Source organism: Corvus kubaryi, unplaced genomic scaffold (assembly GCF_017639235.1).
Source record: "Corvus kubaryi isolate FWS band 111438036 unplaced genomic scaffold, C.kubaryi_AGA036_p1.0 37367, whole genome shotgun sequence".
NCBI classification, from domain to species: Eukaryota; Metazoa; Chordata; class Aves; order Passeriformes; family Corvidae; genus Corvus; species Corvus kubaryi.
Genome location: NW_024581119.1, coordinates 1,410,278 through 1,433,185, shown reverse-complemented (window position 1 = coordinate 1,433,185; position 22,908 = coordinate 1,410,278). Strand labels below are relative to the sequence as shown.

The 22,908-nt window shown below is 55.7% G+C and overlaps 4 protein-coding genes and 1 long non-coding RNA gene across 7 annotated transcripts in view; 3 read left to right on the top strand and 2 right to left on the bottom strand.

The window, feature by feature from the left end:
• LOC121667563 overlaps positions 1 to 7,044 on the top strand; it is an 8,149-nt gene extending 1,105 nt beyond the window's left edge. Inside the window, exons 1-3 of one of the 2 annotated variants that reach the window (XR_006017099.1) lie at positions 4,355 to 4,501; positions 5,378 to 5,569; positions 5,815 to 7,044. This is a non-coding gene — a long non-coding RNA (uncharacterized LOC121667563). Of the gene's footprint in view, positions 1 to 4,354; positions 4,502 to 5,377; positions 5,570 to 5,814 lie in introns of those variants that run through there. The other variant, XR_006017100.1, reaches the window with a different exon arrangement.
• Positions 663 to 4,156, bottom strand: FDXACB1 (ferredoxin-fold anticodon binding domain containing 1). 2 transcript variants are annotated; one of them, XM_042034342.1, is made up of 5 exons: positions 3,883 to 4,156; positions 3,286 to 3,442; positions 2,943 to 3,146; positions 2,373 to 2,531; positions 663 to 2,073 (listed from the first exon to the last, which is right to left on the bottom strand). In XM_042034342.1, the coding sequence occupies exons 1-5, from the start codon at positions 4,139 to 4,141 to the stop codon at positions 915 to 917; spliced, it is 1,938 nt and encodes a 645-aa protein (XP_041890276.1). In that variant the 5' UTR covers positions 4,142 to 4,156; the 3' UTR covers positions 663 to 914. The 2 variants fall into 2 exon arrangements, with proteins under 2 accessions (XP_041890276.1, XP_041890278.1); XM_042034344.1 differs by lacking the exon at positions 2,943 to 3,146.
• On the bottom strand, positions 7,039 to 9,755 carry CRYAB (crystallin alpha B). Its single transcript, XM_042034350.1, has 3 exons — positions 9,349 to 9,755; positions 8,357 to 8,479; positions 7,039 to 7,379 (listed from the first exon to the last, which is right to left on the bottom strand). The coding sequence occupies exons 1-3, from the start codon at positions 9,544 to 9,546 to the stop codon at positions 7,176 to 7,178; spliced, it is 525 nt and encodes a 174-aa protein (XP_041890284.1). The 5' UTR covers positions 9,547 to 9,755; the 3' UTR covers positions 7,039 to 7,175.
• Positions 9,756 to 11,349: 1,594 nt separating this feature from the next.
• HSPB2 (heat shock protein family B (small) member 2) lies at positions 11,350 to 13,333 on the top strand. Its single transcript, XM_042034349.1, has 2 exons — positions 11,350 to 11,565; positions 12,427 to 13,333. The coding sequence occupies exons 1-2, from the start codon at positions 11,472 to 11,474 to the stop codon at positions 12,876 to 12,878; spliced, it is 546 nt and encodes a 181-aa protein (XP_041890283.1). The 5' UTR covers positions 11,350 to 11,471; the 3' UTR covers positions 12,879 to 13,333.
• Positions 13,334 to 16,612: 3,279 nt separating this feature from the next.
• CUNH11orf52 (chromosome unknown C11orf52 homolog) lies at positions 16,613 to 22,630 on the top strand. Its single transcript, XM_042034050.1, has 4 exons — positions 16,613 to 16,915; positions 19,756 to 19,796; positions 20,394 to 20,440; positions 20,729 to 22,630. Exons 1-4 carry the CDS (start codon positions 16,884 to 16,886, stop codon positions 20,963 to 20,965), a joined length of 357 nt encoding a protein of 118 aa, XP_041889984.1. The 5' UTR covers positions 16,613 to 16,883; the 3' UTR covers positions 20,966 to 22,630.
• Positions 22,631 to 22,908: the final 278 nt, after the last annotated feature.

Sequence of the window (22,908 nt, the reverse complement as noted above, 5' to 3'; positions counted from 1 at the left end):
GACACAGGGACCGACAGAGGGACAGGGACAGACAGAGGGACAGGGACCGACACAGGGACAGGGACCGACACAGGACCGGGACTGACACAGGGCCAGGGACCGACACAGGGCCAGGGACCGACACAGGGACAGGGACCGACACAGGGACAGCCACAGGGAGAGCGCTGCCCCGCACAGCCGGGTCCATCACCCACCCGGTCCCTGTCCTGCTCGCCCATGTCTGAGCCAGGCTCCATCCCTGCCCTGCCCCTACCCTGGCAGCGTTTGGCAGAAAAGTGAGGAAATGGGGAACGCACCGGTGGAGAATGTTCTTTATTTGGTACCTCTGCACTCAGGAGACAGGGAAAGGGCAGCACAGGACAGACATGGAGGTGCTGGAGCGTGTCCAGGGAAGGGAACAGAGCTGGGAAGGGGCTGGAGCCCCAGGAGCAGCTGAGGGAGCTGGGAAAGGGGCTCAGGCTGGAGCAAAGGAGGCTCAGGGGGGACCTTGTGGCTCTGCACAAGTCCCTGACAGGAGGGGGCAGCCGGGGGGGTCGGGCTCTGCTCCCAGGGACCAGGGACAGGAGGAGAGGGAACGGCCTCAGGCTGGGCCAGGGGAGGCTCAGGGTGCACAGCAGCAGGAATTTGCATTAGTAAAGAGATCAAACCCACTCTAACAGGACTCCAGAAAAGAAAGGCTCCACTTTATAAAACGAGGTTTCATTACACACACACACAGAAACAGGAAAGCGCTTGGTCCTCATTAACAGGAATCCCACATTTAAACGCATGCAGGTGCTCAAAGTCCACCCCGCCTTTGTGGGAGGCACTGCAATAATACCACAGTGTTAGTTCCAACGAGATGCAGGTGACGTTCTCCAGGTCAGAAACCAGCACAGGAGCTGCCAGAGCTCCTGCAAACCATGGGAGATGTTCTACCTCAGGGTCACACCCAGGTGTTGCTGCATTTCCTCCCGAAAACGCAGCTGCATCTCCGCTGCCTCCCGGCAGCCCAGAGCCCTGTCACAGGACTGGAAAGTCACCCTGTAGCAGAGGCTCCTCCGTCCTGTCCCTGGCTGCTGGAAACTGTCCCTTAACTGGATGGAAATGACCATTTCACCTGACACCCTCCTGGCAAGGGTGTGAAAAGCCACTTCATCAAACTCCTCCCCGTCAGGAACCCAGAAGCTGACATCGTGCACGTAGGAAGGTGGATAGAGGGAAAAACTCTTGAAAAGCCTCAACTCTCCCTCAGGAAACTGCTGCAGAAAGCGCCTGTCCGATGTCCAGAGCATTCTCCAGTCGGATATTCCACAGAGCAGCATGGCCAGGAGGTCCAGGTTCAGTGAGACCGAGACAACAACCAGATCACTGTTTTTTAATTCATCAGGAGCTGTCCTGATAACCCCCACACAGGAGCCCGAGGGGTCTGGGTCTGTCCCCATGCAGATGAAGTGCTGAATTTCACCCAGCTGACATTCAAAAGCAGCAAAGTCATTTAGCTCAGTTCCAAAACTTGTTGCTTCCTGCAGGCTGATGCTGGGTTTAATGCCAGAAACGGCCTGGTGAAGAGAACTCGTGGTGGTTTTAATGTTATCCACCAACATCTGGATACAGCTGTTCTCTGTGCCCCTCCTAACTGCGAGCACAACGAGCATCTCATGGAAAACAGGCATGGAGCAAGGAGTGATCCGACACTGCCTGAAAACTGGCCCGGAAAGAACATGAAGTGTCCCTGGGGAAAAGGCTCCTTTTTGTATTATTGCCTGAGCATGAGGCAGGAGGGAAGGCCTAAGATAAAACTGCTTTGGAATGGGGCATCCTTCTTGTACACTCCTATCTGTGTCCTGGCCAAAATGGGAAAACCAAACTGCGTTTTCCAGTCCCTGAGATGTTTCCTCAGTGCTTGGAGCCTCCCCTGGGCTCAAAGCGATCCAGAAGATGTTGGAGTGGCAAACACCCTGGAGGTGACCCTGGTGGAGCAGAGGAAGGCAGGAGCTGATGTTCTGCAGTGGAAAAGCCTGGCTGAGCCCTGCACTGAGCTTCTCCTTTATTGTCCTTACTGGATGACTTGAATTCACTTTGAGGAAACCCCTGCGAAAAATAAAAGTGCAAATTACAGACACCACTACACAGATTTCCTTCCTGTGGCCATAATTAGAGCCCAGCAATTCACCCAAAACATTCTTAAGCCAGGAACTACCTGACCAAGCCAAGTCTTTCACCAAAGGTGATGCACATTTTCAGGGCAGTGGTGTTTGTCTGCAGGTTACAATCAAGAATTAACTGCAAAAAAGGACTCAGCAGTCACCATGTGCCTTTATGTGACCCCTCTGCTGGTCATTCCCAATGAGAGCAGGAGAGCTCAGTCAGAAACTAATTATGAAACTCACCTATTAATTTTATCAGCGAGGACTTGTGGCACTTGAAAAGAAACTTTTTGGCTTCCCAGTTGTGTCTTGCAGCTCATGGGTGTTAAACACAGGGGTGGTGTGCTCCGCGTGAAAATGTGGTTCAAAGCACCCTCTACACAGAAGGATTTATCCTGACTCCTGAAAATACACAAAACCAGAGCAAAGTCACTGATAATTTCTGACATTTAATGTGCCACAAGTAGGCAGGACCAGATGATGGCCAGAGGTCCCTGCCAGCAGCAACCCCCACAGTCCTCCTGTCTTTAGGCTGAGATTGATACTTGTTCTGAAACGGATGCTTTTGACCTTTAAAATCCTCAGATAGTCTTATTTTTAGAGAGTGCTTTGGCAGGAAGCTTGCATTTTAATCTTGCCTATTCTGCTTAGAGATTAACAAGAACTGCAGCTATTTTAAGGAAAAATTTAAGGAAAATTTCAAGGAAAATGAAAAGGAGTTCCTCTCCAGCCAACAAGACCCTGAAAGAATATTCTAGTGCTGGCTTTAAGAGCACAAACATCAGAATTTCAGTTTTGCCACGTGATGGTTACCTGTAACCTGTGCATTTGTATCCGTGGATAGTCTCTGCTCTAAAAGGGTGAACTTCGCTCAAGATAAACCCAGCTCCCGCTGCCACAGCCACGATTTGCCAGCTGTTGTGCCACTCCCTCCTGGGCTGGTCCGCAGGAGTGCCACCCTGGCCATTGCAGAGGGCCACGTGGACCTCTCCCTGCTCTGCCAGCACTTCTGCGCAGCTGGAAGGGAAGCCAGGCAACAAGAAAAGTCCTGTTAGCACACCCACAGATCCCCCAGTGCCGGAAAAACACCTGGAATGCAGCTGGACAGCTGTGCCACGGCAGTTAATTAACACAGAATTATTTCTGGTTTACTCACCTATGGAAAAAGCAGGCAAGGAGCTCCCTGTTCTTCACCACCCCAGCCTTCCTCCCACAGTGAGGGAAGTTGAAATAAATACGATCAAATTCCCGTTTTCCTGGTAAAAAGTACTCCTTCAGCTTGGTGCAGTCCACAGAGAACACAACCTCGGCTCCTGCAACAGCAAACACAAAACAAGGCTCTGACGATTATCAGGGAGGCAAATTTTAAAGAAAGGTGGGAATGGGAGTCCTCCAGGGCATTTTTAAGTAGGTGAGGGCTGCCTCGAGCACTGGGAACACCAGGAAGCCCTGCGGGGTTCCCTTTGCCCTCCTTCAAGGCAGCAGAAACCCCTGAAGACAGTTGAAAACAGTCCTTTCAGTACTACTTCCGTACTATTTCATCCCGATCACATTTTGAGGTATTTCCTTTAGCCAGCTGGGCCATTCCAGTCCCTCCCTGGAGTGACGGGGGGAGGCACACGGCAGCGGGGACCCGCGGGGCAAAGATGCCACTCTGGGTGCCAGGAGGGTGCCAGCGAATGGCTCAGCAGCAGCCCCCGCTCCAAGCCCATGCCCACGCCCAGCCCGTCCCCGGCTGTCCCCGCAATCGCACCGCTGTCCCGCAGCCGGCGGATGCTCCGCGCCGCTCCGCCGCGCCCGGCCGCCTCCTCCTCGCTCTCGTAGCAAGTGGCCACGACGTGCGTGCCCCGAGCCCCGCACAGGGCCGCGGCGAAGGAGAAGTTGCCCTCTCCGAGCAGCAGGACGCGGCGGAGCGGCGGCCCCATGGCCGCGGCTCGCAGCCCCCGGCGCTCGCTCATGACGTGCGGCGCGGTCAGTGGCCACTGCTGGTGGCGTCGGGCCCCCGCGGGCATCCCCGGGGGCTCCTCGGCAGCCGGGCGGTGGCGGTGTCCCGGAGAAGGAGGAGCTGCGGCATCCCCGGGAGTGGGAGCGGTTCGGGAGCTCTGCCGGCCGGCGTGCGGCAGGAAATGGGTGTTGCGGGAGGAAAACAAGAAGGGAAAAAAAAAAAAAAAAAGCAGTTGTTAAAAAGCTGAGGGATCGTAGGATCACAGAATCGCGGAATGGTTTGGGTTAGAAGGGACCTTAAAGGTCATCTCCTTGTGCAGGGACACCTTTCACTACCGCAGGTTGCTCCAAGCCCCATCTTCAAACACTTCCAGCCACTTCGCAGCTTCTCTGGGCAGCCTGTGCCTGAGCCTCACCGCCCTCACAGGGTAAAGTTTCCTATTAATATCCAATCTAACCTTGCTCTCTGTCAGTTTTGAGCCATTCCCCCTTGGCCTGTCACCCTTGTCCCTCTCCATCTTTCCTGGGGGCTCCCATCAGGTACTGCAAGGCCACAATTAGTTCACCCTGAAATCTTCCCTTTTCCCAGCAATCCCAATTCTCTCAGCCTTTCCTCATAGCAGAGGAGTTCCAGCCCTATAATCAACTTGGTGGCGTCCTCTGAACTCATCTTCACCTGTACCTGCCTCTACCTGTACCTGCAATTCTTTCACTCTGACAATATTTGTGCAGCTTTAATTCCCAAAGGGGAGAAGGGGAGGCAGACAGAAAGAGAAGAAAAGGAGAAGAGACGCAGTGGAAAGGTGCTGGAAGCATAATTTGGTGTCAGATAATTGCAGGCATAATCAAGGTGTAATAAGAAGGTCCCTAATTCCTCAACAGGGTGCTACAAGGTAAATTAATTATCCTGCCTCACATATGTGTATGATGCCTTTGAGAAGGAAGGGAATTATGGTCTGTGATATACACAACAGCCAGCTTTGGGTGTCACCTGCTCTATTTGTGTGCCCACAGCTGCCCCACAGGGCAGGGACAGTGTGTCAGGACAGAGTTGCACACGGATGACGGCAGAGGAAGGTTTGCAATGGGCAAAGCTGATCTCCAACACGGACCCAGCACACAGTTTGTGAGCTCTGGGCCAGGCACTGGGTCCCTGTGGCCTTGGGTGAATCATTTTGTCTATTTTAAAGGGTGGGGAAGTGGCCTGGAGAAAATAATTACCACACAACCTTCCCATTCCAATCATTAAAAAAAACCCTCCAAACTCATACTCAGCCATGCTAAATGTGAGTTTTCCTTTCCAGCACACTCACTGCTTGGAAACAACCTGCTGCAGATTACAGGGGGACATCAAACAGTGAATTTTACGTGTGTGGAACTGGGACAATCTGTTGGATGTGAGGAGCTTCTCGGTGATGTTTGTGCCTGGAGATGAGAGAGGTGTTTTCTGTCATTCTCTCCGTGCTGGGCTGTGCTCCTGTGCCACCCCAGAACAGGTATTTCAGGTCACTCAGGGAGTGGTTTTGTATTTCAAGTATTCTTGTCTGGCTGACCTCATCCAGTTTATCCCCAGAGAGCTTTCACTCAAAATGCCCATTTCTTGCTGCTGATTTGAGCCTGACAAAACCCCTGGGCTGTAGAAAAGATTTCCCTGAGCTGCACTTTCAGGATAAATTCTTACTATTTTTCCTTTCAATGTTGATTCTTTCGGGATTTGAACAAAAACCTCATTGATTTCCAGGCCACCACCCTGAGCTGGAACGTCCTTTGAGCAGCCCAGCTGCTCAGTCCTGCTGCACTCCAGGCCTCCAAGTGCAGAAGGAACAAGAGGGATGCAGGAAAAGCAACAGAAACCCTCAGGAACCAGTGGTGCAGGGATTTCCTTCCAGCACCAAGACCTGTCACACATGAAAGCCGTGTGGAAAATGTTCTTCCTGCTTTTTAATCTGTAACCTCTGTGTGTGTCTGGGGTTTGTTCTGGTGTGCAGAGGTGGCTGTGCTTGGCCAGACAAGCCCAATTAACACCTCAGCTAATTAGAGAGCTAATTAGAACCAGCTAATAGGAAACACCAGACCTTGGAAGTGAGGGGGGATTTGGGGTATTTGACAGTGACCCCACATCACAGAGTGCTCATTTTATTTTTCTCACCTACAGCCACAGAAGAAGGATTTCCTCTGCTCACCTGAGGTGTACTGTGATCCCTGCTAACAGAACTTTTGTCTTAGCAGGGATAAGGAACATAGAAAATAGGTCAGCTCATGACTGAGTCTGGTGATCTGTGTGACAGATCTGTGGCATTCTGTCCTTTTTGAAGATGAATTTTTGAAACTCAGTTCCAGTAATCCAGACTTCCCTTTCTACCCCTTTGAAGAGAGGTGCTAAGCAGATGAAGATGCCTGAAAAGGACTTTAGTAGTGGTTTGTATCACTCAGCAATGCTGGCATAAATCAGATTGCTGCTACAGACATCAGATGCTGCTCACTGTTTGAAGGGCACTAACACCAGAGTTTCAAAGGGATGTGATTTGCATCATCAGGGCAAGATGTTTTCCTTCTCTTGGGGTAGATCTGTGTTTACTGCAGCCCTGCAGTTTTCACCTGCAGCTGCTCTGAACTGGCTGCAGCCCCTGGATGTTTCTCCATCACATGAATCATTCTAGAGATTTAAGATACAGTTGTATTCCAGCCAGCTGTTATCAAATACCAACACTTCAAATGGGTTTCAATTGTCATGGAGCTGTTTTACCAGTTTAATCTCCACAGGAGAAACTTTCCTGTTGCTTGTGAAACACCCTGAAATCCTCTGGCAGCGTTGAAGTGAGAGAGAACACAGCATGTGATGTGCAACGTGCTGCTGAACACCCAGATAAGCTGTCCTGGACACACCTGCCACCCAAGAATGATGTTCCCCTGCACCTTTTATCCACCTTTCTCAACCCCAAACCCCAAACAAATCAATCCAAACTGCTTATCCATGGTTTATTCGTTAGTAAACTTACTCAGCATAAATAATACGAGCAGCCATTCGGTACAGCTGGCATCTGATGGAGGAAAGAGCTCTGGAATGGCTCCCCAGGGCGGTTTAGGGCAGCAGAGCAGCCCCTACTTCCTCTGGGCGCCGGCGATGGCCGGTTTGTCCTCGCGGGTGATGGGGATGGTGCGCTCGGGGACGTCGCTCTGTTTGCGGGGAGCGCTCACGGTCAGCACCCCGTCCAGGGAGAGCGATGATGTGATGGTCAGCGGGTCCACGTCGTCTGGGATCCGGTATTTCCTGTTGAACTCCCTGGCGATGAAGCCGTGCTCGTCCTGCAGAAAGGAGAGGAGAAGCGGCTTCTAATTAGAAATATTTGCCCGGTTCCGCCTTAACCACGGGGCTTTTGCTTAAAGGCTGCTAAAGGGGAGTTGGGGCTCTCAAAGGAAAGCTTTCAAGGGAGTTAAAAGGGTTCTGAAGATGAGCTGCCCTCTTTAAAGAGCCACAGTGAGACACGGCCTGGGCTGCAGGTGCCTGCAGGTCCACACAGGGGATTTACAGGAGGAGGCTTTGTGCCACCCTTGTGCCGGCATTCCCGAGGTGCCATTCCCAACCACACCTGCCCTGGAGACCCTCAGTGCTTGATCTCAGTGCTCGATTATGTTCTTGGCCAAAAAGAGTTCCAGAAGCTACACCAGGATTACAGGCTCCCACCAGCGACGGGGAGCGCTGGGTTTCCTGACTGACACATCTGTGCTCCTGGGAGCGCCTGGGAATGGCAGTTCCAGGGACACAGCTACTTTGGGGACAGGGGATGGGGACTGGAAATGCTGTTACATCCAGCTCTGGGCATGGCTTTGCATTTCTGCCTGCCCAGTGTCCACACAGGTCTCCAGAGCCAGCAAGGAGAGGGATGGATGACAGCAGAACACAACTTTTAAAGGATTAGAAACTGATAGCTGGGCCTAGGAAAAGTTACACACAGGGCAATGCACTGATTCATTATGTGGCTTAAGTATTACTGTTCATTTTTAGCTCATTGGACGCCTCCCTGCATTCCTCGCCCCTTCCCAGAGAGAAAGGAAGCCCAAAAATGCCCATTTCACAGATGATTTTCCAGTTCAGCTCACAGTTCATGCAACATCAGCAATAAACCTCCACTCTCTTGCTGCCCTGTCTGGGATCAGCTGGGGGTGGGTTGCACGGAGCATCTTGATAAAAAAAAATTACACATATTTGAGATGAGCACAGGATTGTTTTGCAGTCACCAGAGGTGAGGGAGTTCCCAGTGACAAAGTTAAAGCAGAGGTACCTGGCGCTCCTCGTGCTTCCCGTGGATCTCGATCATGTCACCGAGCACCTTCACCTTCAGCTCCTCGGGGGAGAAATGCTTCACATCCAGGTTCACATAAAATTTGTCCTTATCCAGTCGCATCTGCAAAAACCAGGAGGTGACTTCAGAAAAGAGCAGGTGAGGGCTAAAAAGGAATGCAGCAGGTCAAGACTCGAGCTGGTCTCTACACACACACTGACCTTTATTTTGGGATCTGACCTGAGTGCCTCTGTCCCTTGCTGGCCTTGCATTAATGCCCATCAAGGACCTAAGATTCTCAACCTGAATTAGTTAAAACTGACTCTTTATTTAAAACTGACTCTTTATTGTGGCTGCTTCACTGGGCAGCCAGACCCAGGTCACTAAATCAAGGAGAACATTATGCAAGGATAAAAAAATAATACTTCCACTCCTTCTGCTTGCAATAGCTCCACAGGCTCCTTGTAAATAAGACAGTTGATTTGCAGGACAGGCAGGAGCAAGGAGGCGCCTGCTCCATGATCCTCTTGGTCCTGGATCTTATTAAAATGCTGTTTTTTGGGGCAGTGATTGTTTAAAATAGGCCCCTTTTCCCTCAGCAGCCGTGGGCTCCTGCACTGCCTGACATGAGGATCCCACGGCCCCTGTGCTCTTCACTTCTCAGGTGGGAGTGGGATTGAACGTCTGGCACAGCAGACTGGGAAATGAGGGAAATGAGATAAATTAGGGAAATGAGGGAAATTAATCTTCCTCCTTTCCTCTGGCAGCTCCCAGGGTCACCTGCATGCACCTTGAACTCAGTTTGCCTCTGTTCCCAGCACTATGGCAAGACTTGCTCCATCCCAAACAATGCAGAGGCACAAACACAGCACCCTTTTCCCCAGCCTTTTTCCTAAATAACCACCTACGAGCATCTTCCAAGCTCTCAGCTCTCCTGGGCCTCCAGAGCCACCAGGCTGTGCCCCCAGCAGTCACAGAGAAGCAAAGATTACCTCGGAGAGTCCTGTCTCTAGCCAACTGGGCATCCGAAGGATGGGGGATCTCATCAGGAAGGGGCTGAAGCTGGGGGAAACAGGGAGGAGCTCTGACTCCGGCAGGTGCTCCCCGAAAATCTGGTCAAAGATACGACTCGGTGCCAACCAAGAGAAGAAGGGCCTGCGGATCAGGGGGTTGTGGATGGTGATATCCATTGGAGAGCGCTGGAGGAGCCTGGCAAACAACTGTGCTGCAGTGCCGTGCCGGGAGCGGGGACAGCTTTATACCCGTGCAGCTGGCCTGGCCTTCCACCCCCCCGAGGCCTCTTGAACAGTGGTGTCAGGGATTTTATTGTCCCACTCCTGGGCTGGGCCCTTCGGCGGTGCCCAGTAGCTGTCTGAGGGATTTGAGCGCGCTGCTGAGGAGGAGGGGGCAGGGGAGAGGAAGAAAAGGAACCCAATGGGGCAGCAAGAAGCCGGAGTGCCCAGGCGCCCGCCCCGCTGCCCACGTGCTGTTTATCCGCACAGGCCGGGAGGGCTTGGCGGATGTTCCCAGCTGCTCTGGATGCCAGCGGGATCAATGCAGCTCCTATCTTTGGCTCAGGGGACCAGGACAAGGGGCCGTTGTTCCCAGCACCGAGACCTCGGCTCCCGCATCGCCCACCGGGGCTGTGCCTCTCCTGGCAGCACAGGGAGCCCAGAGGCAGGGGCAGGGAAGGTGCCAGGAGGGCTTTGCTGGGATGCCCCTGGCACTGCAGCTCTGGAGCCCAGCGAGTCCTGCTGCCCTCATGGTGTGTGTAAATAGAGCATGGATTTCTCCACCAACACTCCTCATCTTTTGCCCACTGCAGAACCCATTTTTCTGGAGAGAAGACCCCCACGCTGTGACCCCAGAGAGAACCTGGGCATGCTCACAGCCTCCACAGAGCAGAGCACCTCTGTCTGCCTCTGCCCCTGCACTAACCTGCCTTCCTGCAGCTCTTCTCCTAATAATTCACACATTTATTTTAATTCCTGCCTCGCCCATGAACCCAAATCACAGGAATGGGCTCAGCCTAGCAACTGTTGAAGGGCAAGAGCTTCTCTGCCTGTGAGAGCTCACAAGTTAAACACAGTTTCTGGCTCAGAGGCACTGCCAGCTCTGCCAGCCCTTTGCAAAAGGCTCTGAGCCTCTTCCTCTCGGCTTGCCTGGAAGAATAGGGAGCAGGATTTGCTCTGTGCAGCAGCCCAGACCATAAATACCCTCTCCAAGTCCCCATTACATCAACAGCACTGCACCTGCTCCCTCGCACTGCTGGGCTCAAGGAAAGCTCTGGTTTCAGGGCATGCAGAGCTCAGCTGGGCACTCCTCCCCTGCTGCAGCACCAGCAGCCCACCAGCCCTGCTCAGTAAAACTGGATTTAGGCCACATTCAGAGCCTGGGCTAACTGGTGATGTCTGGCAGCAACATTTCTCCGTGACACTGTGCCAAAGCCCTGGCCAAGGGCAGAGCCTGGGCAGCCAGCACGGCTCAGGATGGGGAGGTGACAGCAGTGGGATCTGGGTCCTGTCTAACTCCCTGCAGCCCTTCACCACTCAAAGCAACAAAAGACTTGAGCTCAGTTTTTTGGGAAAATCAGGCTCCTCACGTAGGGAACAGCAGGGGCTTGAGCCCCAAGCTCATGGTGGGAATTACATGACCTGAACATCACCAGCCACCCACGGGGGCTTAGGGCCACCAATACCAGTGTCAGGGGCTGCCTGAGCCTGCTACCATGAGCCTCTCGCTGGCCCTTGCTTTGGAGCAGCAGAGCCTGGGGCCTGTCCTGCCTCCCTCAGCTCCCAAGTCCCAGCTGTGCTCGGCTGCCCAAGCACTTCCTGCAGCCCCTGCTCCAGAAGGGACCCTCAGAGGCTGGGGGGATGTGCAGGGTGTCCCCAAGGTGTCCCTGGGCGCAGGCAGAGCCTGCCCTCCCTGCTGGAATGCAGCGAGAAGCTTCCCTGGCTGCCCTGGCCCGGCACCCTGGGGCCTGTGCGGGGCTATTTTGGTCCATCTTTATTATCACACACTCCTCCCTTTGGAATTCACCCAGCTGAAGCCTCGCAGCCTGCAGCCTTCAGTCCGAGAGGCAGCGAGGGCTGGGAGGAAGGTGCCCGTCCCCGCCATGGCCACCCGCACCGTGCCCCACGCCTACCCCATGAGCTGCGAGTACGAGTTCGCCAACCCCAGCAAGATCTACGACCAGAACTTTGGGGAAGGTAAGGAAGGAGCTGGGATCCCCCCCTGCCCTGCACCTTTCTCCCCTCTGCTGCAGGAGGGCTGGTGGAGTTCCCTCTGGGGAGCTCGAGCTCCAGAGCAGGTAGCTGGGGCCGAGGAATTTTGAGTGGAGGAACACAGATCAAATCAGGGGGAAAAGCCAGGGAATATCCAGGGTCTGTCTCTTCATGTCCACTTCTCCATCCATGCCCACTGCTGCCCATCCCGTCCCTCCCTCGTGCCACCCATGCTCTGGCATTCATGCACATGCTGTGAAAACATGGAGCAAAAAACGCTCAGGGGAGGGGGGGGAAGCTTTTCCAGCCGGGGGGATGTGGAGAAAAGCTGAGCTGGGGCGTTCAGCACAAAGCTGGGCAGTGGCTGGCGGAGGGGAAGGAATGTGGGCAGCAGCAGAACCATTCAGCACCAGCACAACAGCGTGAAAAGGCAAAAAGCTCCAAGGAAAGCCCCCTGGACAATGGCACACAAAAGGCCTTTAGTTCCTCAGGGCGGTTTCTTCACCATCAGCAATTTCCATGCCCATCCCTGCTGCGGGCTCTGCGCTGCACAGCTCCCAGCACACCCGGCAGGCCCTCCCTGTGCACCCAACATGTGAAGCTGGATGCCAGCCCTGGGCTTGCTGGCAGCCCTGGGCAGCCTGGTGGCAGGCAGTGGCTGGCAGGGATGCGGCTCTGGGTGTGTTTTAGGGGCACAAAGGTGGGAACTGCAGCAGACTCCACCCCTGGTGTGGTGATGTGGTGAAGCCAAGGTGTTTTCCAGGTCCCAAACTCCTCCTGTCACCCTCCCCTGTCTGCTGCTCCAACCCCATTCCCTGGAAACTCCTCACTGAGTCTCCTTTCCAGGTGTGTCCCCATCCGAGATTTTAGCCCCTGCCCTGTACCACGGCTACTACATCCGGCCCCGGATCAACAAGCAGCTGGAGAGGGGCACCTCGGAGATCTGCCTGAACGAGCACAAGTTCCAGGTGTTCCTGGACGTCTGCCAGTTCCTGCCCGACGAGCTCAGCGTCCGCACCGTGGACAACCTGCTGGAGGTGGTGGGGCAGCACCCGCAGAAGGCTGACCGCCACGGCTTCATCTCCAGGGAGTTCACCAGGACCTACATCCTGCCCCTGGACGTGGACCCCTTGCTGGTGAGGGCCACCTTGTCCCACGACGGCATCCTGAGCATTGTGGCTCCCCGGACAGGCAAGGAGCTGAAGGCCAGAGTCAACGAGGTGAAGATAACCCAGCAGGAGCAGCCAGTGGGGGAAGAACAACAGTCTGAGGAAGGAAAAGAGAAGGAAAAATCCTAAAGGCCCCAGATGTGGGAAGGTGGGGGGGACAGGGATGGGGAATCCGCAATGCCAGACCCCTACTTCTCACCATCAGTGTTTAGCAGGGCCCTGAGGCAGCCACACTTGTGCTTCTCAAGGCTGATGGCTGGAAAAAAAAAGGACTTGGAACTGGAAAGAAGAGTGGGACTGAAGTGTGAGTGTGAGTGACTGCAATGCAAATTTTCTCCTGGGTTGGGTCACCATGCAGGGCGTTCTGCTCTCACCCCAGGGTCACTCCTACCCCAGAATGTGAGGCTGTGTCTCAGAGGACTGTGCTCTAGCCCAGAAGGGCACTGGGGAGAGGGAAAAGGGGATCCCAGTGCCTGGTTTCTGAGCTGGTGGCTGAGTTGCGTGGCGGTGGAAGGTGGGTGTTGGTCTGTAAAAGTGCCTGCAGCAATCAGGAGGAGAGAGGAATAAATCTGCCTCTGCTCTTCTCTTGTTTGCCTTGGATTTGTGTTGCTCCTGTGCAGCAGGAAGGAAGGACAGTGCCCGGCTGGGAGTCCATGCTGAGCTCACCTGTGGCACCAGTGGGGTCATGGAGGGACTGTGGCCACCTCTGTGCCCCACCCCCCAGCCCAGCTGCTGTTTTTAGGAAGCCCACAGGCAAGTGGCCTCAAGGACAAAAAAGGGGTGGAGTGATGAGCCCTTGGAGGGTCCCTGAGCATCTCCAGACCTGCAGCTGGAATGAGCCCAAATAAATGAGTGCCAAGCCACAGCCTGTACCTGCTCAGCCCTTCAGTTACAGGACATCCCACACACACAGATCTTTGTGAGGGGACTGAACCCCAAAATACTGAGGGGAAAGGCTCTGCTCAGACTCCAATTGCCTTGCTGGTGCCCCAGCCCTCTCTGTGAAGTCAGGGAGGGGCTGAATTTGGCCCTTTTTGCAGACACTGTGATGCTACGTGAGCAATGTCCCCGTGGTCTCATGATGGGGACAGGGATCGTGTGTGCTGCCGGCACCGGCAGCTGCTGCCCCGATGGCCCCAGGGCTCAGCAGGTGACAGTTGCCACCCTTGTGTCACCAGGGCCAAGCCAGGCACACAAAATGCTGTGTCAGAGGCTAAATTTGGGGGTGTTTGGTGTGCAGCTCTCCCACAGAGGGGAGAGGCTGTTCCAAAATCCTCAGGGATGTGACTTCCCCCTCTCCTGTGGCTCTGCCTCCACCCTACTCTGCCTCCAGGAACACCTGGGGCCAGGAATGCCCCGCGCAGGAGCCTGTCCAGCACATCCCTTTGGGATCTGGAACACGGATATGAGGCTGGGTTTTGTCCCCTGCCAGGCAAAGTGGGATCCAGACCAGAGCACAGCACGGCCCAGCTATTTCCAGCTATTTTCTGCTTCCCAGGGCGCTGCCTGCACTGAGGATCAGTCAGATGAGGAGCAGCCCTGCCTGCCAGGCTCAGGAGGCGGACGGAGGGTGGCTGAGCCTCTCCACCCCAGTGCAGAGCAGGTACCCTCAGAGTCTGAACTCCTGCCCTGACTCCTGCAGTAGAACCAGGTTTAACTGTCAAAATAAAAATCAGCTTTATAACAGGCGCTCTCTAAGTCATTAATAACAATTCCAGACATAATTCTGGGCCAGCGACTTTCAGTCACCTGCATCCCGCTCACCCAACACCTGCCCAGACCCCAGATCTCAGGAGGCTTGGGTTCCTGAGCCCTGTGGTGAGGGCAGAGCCCCGTGGCTGTGTGTGGGCTCAGGCACAGCCATCATTTCCTCAGTCCCCCCTCATAAAAGGCTTCCTCAGGCTCACTCACACTTCGTGGCAGCAGCTGTAAAAGGCTTCTCTTTGTCCCTGCTCCGGCAAGAAACGCTGATGGTCCCCTTGCTCCCTGCAGGTTTCCTGTGATTGGGATAAACTCCTTCTCTGGGTTGGGGATGGGGGATGGCAACACGTGAGCCTGGAGCTGGGCAAGGAGAGCACACACACGGCACACATGGCACGGGCTGGGACATCAGATGCCATCTGTCCCCGCTCAGCAGCTCGCTGAAGCACTGGGGGCTGCAAACAGCACATGGCCAGGGCTGGGGCTGCACTGAGAGAGGATTCTGAGACAAAAGGAGTGCCCAAAACAGTTCAGAGCTCTCTCTCTCTTCTTCATTTTTGGTGGCAGCTCGGTGTGTGTCTGTGCCACACCTGTCCCGGTGCCTGAGGGACCTTGACACTCTTGCCACAGAGATGCCCAGCATCAGCAGTGACTGCACAATTCTGTGCCCTCCCCAGCTCTCCCTGGCCCTGTTTTTGCTCTCCCCTGAGCTCATTCTCCCCTGCTGGGCACTGGTGCTGTGCCGGTGTCACAGCTCTGTCGGCTGGCAGTGCCCGGGGGTGGGCAGGGCTGTCCCTCTGCTGTCCCCGCTGCTGTCCCCGCAGCCTGGCAGGCTGTGCAGGGCAGGATCGCCGGGAGCCGTGCCTGCTCTCATCCCGCAGACACAGCCTGGGGAGGGAATGCGGAGTGGCAGCCAAGCGCTCCCCGGCCCTGCCAATGTTTTTGATGCTTTTCTGTTTCTCTGGTGGAGCTCGAAGCAGCAGCTCCAGTATTTGTGAAAGAGGCTGATGGGAACAGGCTCTCAGCCTTTTCTTTTTTCTCCTTCCCCACAAAGCAACAAAGCCCAAGTTATCCCAGAAATCAAAACAGGCACTGGTTCGTTAAAACAACAGCGTCTGTGGCAAGCCCAGAGACACAGTCTGCAGCTTCCCAAGCAGGGACAGGCTCCTGGGAACACCTGGGCTTTGCAGGACGCTGAGGACATGGGACCAGCACTGAGTCCCAGCTGCCTGCGTAAACCTAATCCTAAATTCTGTGCTGCTTCTCCAGCCCCAAGCTGAAGGGCAGTGTCAGAGCAAGGCTCAGGCTCTGCAGGTCACGGTGCAGCCCACCCAGGAGTCAGCTGTGACCCTTCCAAAGCAGAATCCTTCTCCCCCTGCCACTCCTGGACAGATCCAAGCTTTGCTCTGCCCTTGGGCAGGTGATAAATGGTGCTGTGAACCTGGCTGAGAGCTTGGGCACACCTGGAGTGGGGGACCAGGGCCAGCTCCTGTCACAGAAAGGTGAATTAAAACTCACCCCCTTGTGAGGACACCCCTCGAGGGGTCAGACCTGCACAGATCTGGGGCTGACTGCCCCAGGCAACGCTGTGGGGCAGAGTTTCTGCTCAAGAATGACATTAAAATGATATCTTTCAGGAGTATCTGTTCTCTTAGACCTGCCTGGGATTAGGCCCCAGGAATTACCTAATCATTAGCTCCAGGGCTCTGGTCACTCAGTCTGAAGGGCTCTCACCAGGGGCAGAGAGGTGAAATGCACGTCCCTGTTCCTGTCTGACCGCTGAGGCTGAGCCTGAGAGCTGTCCTGCAGCTCCTTAAGGATGTGAGGGCCCTCCTGCGACCCTGCCACTCTCAAAGGCACAGAACTGAACACTTTTATCCAGGTAGCTTTAAAAAAGTGGATTTCCACTGTCCCTGAGGGTGTGGGGCAGCAGCAGCAGCAGCAGCAGCAGAGCTGAGCTGAGAGGAGAGCTCCAAGAAATCCGCTCATTCCCAGGTGATGCCACACGTGCCACACGTTTTCCTGGCACCCCGCTCGAGGTGCGAGGATGGGCGGCAGGGACAGCGCTGCGAGCTCCCACCCTGGGGGTTCTCCCCTCGCTTCAAGTCCCTCCTCCGTCCCGTTTTGCATCGCCGCTGGCACCAGCGGGACGGCGCCGGGGGGACAGAGGGACAGCGGGGGGACGGCCGCTGTTTCGAGTGACAAAACAGAGTTTTAGCCGCGGGGTGACGCCCGGGGGCACGGCGGGACCTTGGCCTGTCCCCCCCGGAGCAGGAGGCGCGGCGGCCCCGGGACATCCCCGGTAGATGGCACACGGGGCCAGCGCAGAAACCCGACACTGCCTGACACTCCCTTGGAGCAGCCGAGCAGGAACCAGGAAATACAAGCTCTGCCTGCCCAGAAAACGCTCCGGCTCCATGGGGGAAGGAGGACATGGGCAACCTGTGCAGCTGCGGCCGCCCGTGGTGAGTTGGGCGGGTGCGGGACAGCGGGGGCCGGGCGTGGCTCTCGGGAGGAATTTGGAAGCTTTGCCCTTGTGCCGGCTCTGCCGGGGCTCCGGCGGCTGCCAGCCCTGCAGGAGGGAGCGGTGAGCGCGGGGCAGGGCCGTGCAGGTGACCGGGACAGGACAGGAGCGGCACAAGGGGGGTTTTTTGTCACGTCTCAGCCCAGACGGGAGTGGCAGCTTGGGGTCCTGCGGCCACCCAGCAGCTGGGAAGGATCTGGAGAAAATCCCTGTCCTCATGCCGGTGCTCCCCGGCCAGGTAGACACCAGAAGGTGTCCCTTTGAGGGGTCCCTGGGGCAGGGCTGGGGTTCAGCCACCCCATCCTGCCCTCAGCCGTTCCAGCCCCTCTCCCTGCCTGCGTCTGTCTGGGATTTATTTATGCCCGGGAAGCCCTGGCCACGTTGTTGAGATGCTGTGGCTCTTTCTCCCTGGGAAGGAGGGTGACGCTTTAATCCCTCCTGGCTCCTGCTGGGCCCTGGACCTCCTGCTCGCAGAGAAAGGGCATCGCTCGGTGCCAAGTGGGAATATTTTCAGCTCTGGGCGTGCTGCGAGGGGAAGAGGCATGAATATCAGATGAAGCTCCGAGGACGTTCTCTCTCAGTCGCTGTGTTTGTTGAAAGTATGAGAAATTCGTCCAGGACTTTGAATAATTCCAAGAGGCACAGCATCACCTAGTGGAGGAAGGCTCGGGAGTTGAGGACACCGAGGTTCTTCCGAGCCCTGAGCCCTGAGGAGTTTGGGATTTAGGAATAGGAGTTGAAGGTGGGAAGCTGGTTGCCCACCAAAACTCCCATTTTTTATTTCCTCTGCCCTGTGGCAGGGAGTAAATGAGGCACCCAGGGCATCAGCAGGCAAGGGGCACCGTCTGAGCTCTTTAAAGAACAGCTGTCACAGCAAATTTATTCCCAGAGGGAAGTTATTGATGAAGGAATTGTGCCCTCGGGTCTGGGTGCCTCTGCCCTGTGCGAGGCAGGCCCCAGGCTCTCACCATTAAAGTGGCACCAAAATGTGCACAGGCAGGGAAAGCTGCCCCAATCCAGGCCCCAGGATTGTGTGGGGCAGGAATCAGGATGGCCTTGGCACAGGGAGAGGGAAGGCAGCAGTGCAGGAGCAGGGCCATGGGTGCTGCCATGGAGAGTTCTGTCAGGCTGGGAGTTACAACACGTCGCACCCGCTTTGGAGAGGAGGGGAGAGGTTTCCCTGCTCCCATTTCCGTGCCACACGTGTCCCCATTCCTGGGGAGATGCCTGGCTGTGATTATCCTGCAGACCGGAATAGCTGCAGCCCACACACTGCCTGCAGTGTTCCCTGCACAAAGGGAGGCAGCCGGGGAGCAGCCTGGAATGCCAGCCCAGCTGCCTGGCTGCCAGCACGGAGGGGAGGGACCCTGCTGGTTCTGCCCCGAAAGGTGCTGGTTTGGTGAAATCCTCCACGTCTGAGTGCTGGATGGAAGGGAAGTGCTCTGGTACACAAGGCTTGGCGAGGAGGAGACGCTGCAGCCAGGGGAGGAGGAGGCTGGGAGAGCCAAGGGAGAGCCCCACAAAGACAGAGTGGGGCTGCTGTGAATTAAACCCTGAATTCCTGGGGAGAACCCCCAGATTTTGCCTGTGAAGGGCAGGAGGTGCCCCTGTGGCAGCGCTGGAGCTGTGGCCACCCTGCCTTGCCCCAAGCTGCCCAGGCCTGGTTAATCATTACTGGCCATTCCGGAGCTCTCTGCCTGCGTTCATGGGGATTTTTGTTTTCCCATTGGAGTGCCAGGGCATTGCTGTACACCCTGTGCTGTCCCCTGCCCGCTGGAGCTGCCTGGGAGAGCTGGCACGGGCACAGCCCTGCCTGGGGCACTGCTCTGTCCCCGGCTGTGGCAGGGCTGGCTGGCAAAGGCACACCCTGCGGGACACACAGCATTCCCTGGAGCCCAAATGGGGAGCCTGGAGCCCCGACCAAAGCACTGCCTGCCCACTTTCAGCTGCTGAGCAGAGACACAGCCCCCTGGGAGCCTCTCAGCTGCACCCTCTCGCCCGTGTCTGTGCAGGAGGGGCCACACAAGGGCTGGCACCTGCTGCCTGACCCCCTGAGCGTGACATTTCCTTTGTGCATCTGTCCCAGAATGGGACACAGCTCCTCCCTGCCAGTGCCAGCCTGCAGGAGCTCAGCTCCAAGCTCTGTTGTTACAGCTGGGACGCATTTGGCTCCTGTCCTCTCTTGGCACAGCTCTGTGCTTGGCCTGGCGCTCTCTGGTCGCACAGGTACAGCTGAGATGAGGGTTTGGCTTGGCTCATAGTGAGGGCAAAGCTTGTTTGGTTTGGTTCTGTTCTAAGTGGAAAAGTGAGAACAGGAAAACTGTCTGAAACCTTCAGTCAGACAGACAGCTGCTCCCTGGGCAAGGGGGCCGAAGCACAGGCAGTGGGGATGGCAGAGCAGCTGACCCCAAAAGAAGGGGTTTGTGCCAGGTGGGACCGTTCCCTGCACCCTGCACCTCAGACCTGAGCTGTGGAAATGGAGCTGCAAAGCTCCAGTGAGAGGTGTTCTCATCCCTTGGGATGCTTCTGGGACGGGAGGGCAGGCAGGGAGAGCTGGGGTGGCTGTGGGGTGTGGTGGGTGTGTCACAGGAGGAGGAAACACATCCCCACACGTTCCCTTTGGACGTTTGCCCTGCAGGAGTCCCTCGGGCTCTGGTGTGGCTCTTTGCTGAGCCTCTCCTGGGCCTGTCTCATTCCGTGGTACCCAGGTGTGGTTTGGGTTGGAGTTTTGGGGGAACAGAGATGGGAATTGTCAGGGCTGATGTGTCTCTCTGATTTCAGGAGGTGTCCTTCGCCTTTCAAAAGGAAGAAAGAAAAGCAAGGTAAGGATCTGTGAGAGTGCTTTGGAGGTGGAGTGACAGAGCCCCTGGGGAGGTGACATCAGTGCCTCTGGAGGGGATCCTTGAGGCTGAGGGGTATTTAAAACAACAAAGTCCTACCTCAAACACACCCAGGTGCTCTCCAGCAGAGCAGGAGCTGCATCCAACTGTAGGAGCTGCAAACATCAGTCTGACAACGCTCCCAGAATAAAGTCATTCCTTGAACTGTGTCCTGTGGCCTTTGGACCACGCTGAGCAAAACATGTTTGCCAGGCAGCAGAGGAAATAACAAAGTTAAAACTGGATCTGACTCCTCCGAGGGCCTGACAAGAAGCTCTCTGTGCTGTTTCTGTGGGTTCTGCCAAGAACTCTGCGGTCCACAGCATGCTGGCATCCTGGGAAACCTTATTTTTCCCAAAGAAACAAGCCCAGGCTTTCTTCTTGGAGGCATCAGGGCAGCATTAGGGCTGAGGGAGTCAGATGAGCTGGAAATCTGATTTGTGCCCAGTGGGGAGAGCCCATGGGCCAACGCAGCATTGCTGCATCCCAAGGTGGAGCAATGAACTGTTGGAAGCCGATCTCCTGGTGTTTCTTTTGCAGGAGCTAATGTGAGGCATGAGACTCAACAGCAGCAGCCTGGCAGGAAGGTAAACAACTTTCCAGAGGGGTTTTTCCTACTTGTGTGTTGAGAAGACAGAGCTGCCCTAAGCTAGGTGGGCTGGGAGGACACGGGGCAGGATTCAGAGCCAGGAATCCTCTCCTCCTGTGTAGCCTCTAAAGTGGGCACAGTGTCCATGGCTTTTTCCACATTTTTTTGCCTCCTGAAGTGCAGTGGGAGAGGCCTGAAGTGTCAGAGGGGGTTGGTGCTGGGGGCAGCGTGGGGTCTGACAGAGCAGCCCAGGGAGCTGAGTTCCCAGAGCTTTCTCCCCACAAAGGTCCCCACGTATGAAGATGTCCCAGATGTCCCCGTCTACGCCATGGTGAGCAAGCCCAAGGGGGTGCAGCAGGATGACAGCATCCACTACGCCGACATCCAGGTGTTCTCCAAGGTGCGGGAGCGCTCCGCGGCCGAGGTGAAGAACCTGCAGCTGCAGAACGCCACGGAATATGCCACCCTCAACTTCCCCAGGGCCAGGCTGAAGTACGACGGCAAAAATGGGACCTTGGTGTAAAGGACTCGATGGGCTCCTCCTCCTCCTTCAGCAGGAAAAGGAGTTCACAGCTGTAGATCCAAGAAAACCTCATGGACGCGCCTGAGAGTTGCGAGAGGCTGTGTCTCCCACCACAGCCACTCTCACTGAGGAGTTTCCCATCTGATCCTGCTGGCAAAAAAACACCTCCTCCCCTCGGGAGAGCTGCCCCTGGAGCTGGCAGCCCAGCTCCTGCCTGCACTGCGAGGTGGCAGAGCTGCTGCTGGGCTGGCGAAGGCTCGGGGCTGCAGGGAGAAAAGCCCCTGCTGTGGCACGGCTCCAGCCGAGTGCCGGGTTTGGGAACGTGGCACATGGAATCCAGGACTCAAGGGAGGTTTTGGCACGGGGTTTCGTGTCAGTGTTCAAGTTCTGAGGGTGCAGAGTGATGTGTGGGCAGTGCTGTGAGGAGGGGAGACCTTTAGCAGGATGTGCTGCGCTGTCTCCTTCCAACAGCTGCCCCTGCAGGTGCAGCCAGGCCCTGTATGCATCCCCTTGCCCCAAATCAGTGTTCTGCAGCCGTGCACAGCACCTGGCAGCCAGAAATGAAGAATTATGAGGCGGACAGAACAATTCCTGTCACTGATGGGCTGTTCAGAGGTGCATCCTCACCCCTCCATGCAAACAAGTGAGGAGCAAGCTCCTGGCTCTGACTGGAGTTGAAACAAGGGAAAATTGGCAATTCAGCTGCAAATCACTGCTTATGTTTAGGGCAGTTCTCATCTGTCTGCATGCCTGGGATACTGGGAATGAATCCTGGGCAGCTTTGGACAGGACTTTGGACTTTGCCTCCACTTCTTGCTCATTTTGTGCTGTCAGTCCTGGTTACAAACCCCAGTGACACAGAGCACGCACCATGTGGGGTTATCAGATCCACACAGAGCACACACCACAGGAGTTATCAGATCCACACAGAGCACACACCACGGGAGTTATCAGAGCCACACACCACATGGGGTTATCAGATCCGCCTCTGAGAACCTGTTTCTGGATTTCAGATAGTGTCAATAATTCAGTGTAGCAATGGTCCAAATGGCTCCTGTCACTGGGCAGCGCTGGCAGGGGACCAGGGCTCCCCAAGCACCATCTTCAGGCACTAAACCAAGGCCTGGCACATTCTGTTCCTCCGTCAGAGCAGATTGTGGGGCAGCCCCGGTTATTGGCAGCGTTTAGAAATGGTTCCTTTTATAAACACAGAGAACCTTGCATGTTATAACTCAGGGGGATGTGAAAAGCACGAAGGAGTTCCTGCTCATGGGGAAAAACAAAACTGCTCTGGGCTGTGTTTGCCACGGTGGAAGTGTTTGAGGACCAATCTTCCAGTTTTTCTATGTGTTTTAATGAGTGCCCCAGCCCCTGGAATGGTTTTTATTTCCCGTTCCCTGAGGAGCTCCGGCTGCCACATCACCCACGCGGCTGCTCCTGGAAGCGCAGCTCATCCTAGAGCCAACTCCGTGCTCCCATTCCGGTGGTTTTTGCCTGTTTTCCAGGCTTTCCATGGGGAATTGTGGAAGCCATGTGTTCTGCAAGAGGGATTTTCCTAAGGACTCGGTTTTGCACTGAATATTAAAATCTCCTGTGCTCCCCGCGGTTGTCACGTGTGCCAAACGAGCGTTTCTGTATCATTAAAGATGCAATATTTAGTTTTAACTGATAAGTCCGCACTTCGGGCGAGGCTTTGCGGGGCTGGGGGGACACACAGGGTCCCGCTCCCGGGGCGGCGATGCGGGGCTGGGCAAAGGCTTCCCCAGGCTGGCTCCGATCCCCATCCCGATCCCGATCCCGGGGAGGAGCCAGCGCTGTCCCGCCCCATCCCGCCCCCGTTCCCGTGGCAACCGGAGACGCGCACCGGGAGCAGGTAGGGCCGGGGGTGCGGGTCCCGGTACCCACCGCATCCCACTTCACCCTTCCCATCCCACCCCATCCCA

Bases quoted from the DNA above. Each gene is read 5' to 3' on its own strand.
- FDXACB1 (XM_042034342.1), bottom strand. From the start codon at position 4,141: ATGCCCGCGGGGGCCCGACGCCACCAGCAGTGGCCACTGACCGCGCCG. The intron at 3,147-3,285 runs GTGAGTAAACCA...CTTCCCTTCCAG, and splicing joins CTTGCCTGCTTTTTCCATAG to CTGCGCAGAAGTGCTGGCAG. The intron at 2,074-2,372 runs GTGAGTTTCATA...TATTTTTCGCAG, and splicing joins CTCGCTGATAAAATTAATAG to GGGTTTCCTCAAAGTGAATT.
- HSPB2 (XM_042034349.1), top strand. From the start codon at position 11,472: ATGGCCACCCGCACCGTGCCCCACGCCTACCCCATGAGCTGCGAGTAC. The intron at 11,566-12,426 runs GTAAGGAAGGAG...TCTCCTTTCCAG, and splicing joins CGACCAGAACTTTGGGGAAG to GTGTGTCCCCATCCGAGATT.
- CUNH11orf52 (XM_042034050.1), top strand. From the start codon at position 16,884: ATGGGCAACCTGTGCAGCTGCGGCCGCCCGTG. The intron at 19,797-20,393 runs GTAAGGATCTGT...TTTCTTTTGCAG, and splicing joins AAGGAAGAAAGAAAAGCAAG to GAGCTAATGTGAGGCATGAG. The intron at 20,441-20,728 runs GTAAACAACTTT...CTCCCCACAAAG, and splicing joins AGCAGCAGCCTGGCAGGAAG to GTCCCCACGTATGAAGATGT.
- CRYAB (XM_042034350.1), bottom strand. From the start codon at position 9,546: ATGGATATCACCATCCACAACCCCCTGATCCGCAGGCCCTTCTTCTCT. The intron at 8,480-9,348 runs GTAATCTTTGCT...TGGTTTTTGCAG, and splicing joins TAGAGACAGGACTCTCCGAG to ATGCGACTGGATAAGGACAA. The intron at 7,380-8,356 runs GTACCTCTGCTT...TCCTTTCTGCAG, and splicing joins GGAAGCACGAGGAGCGCCAG to GACGAGCACGGCTTCATCGC.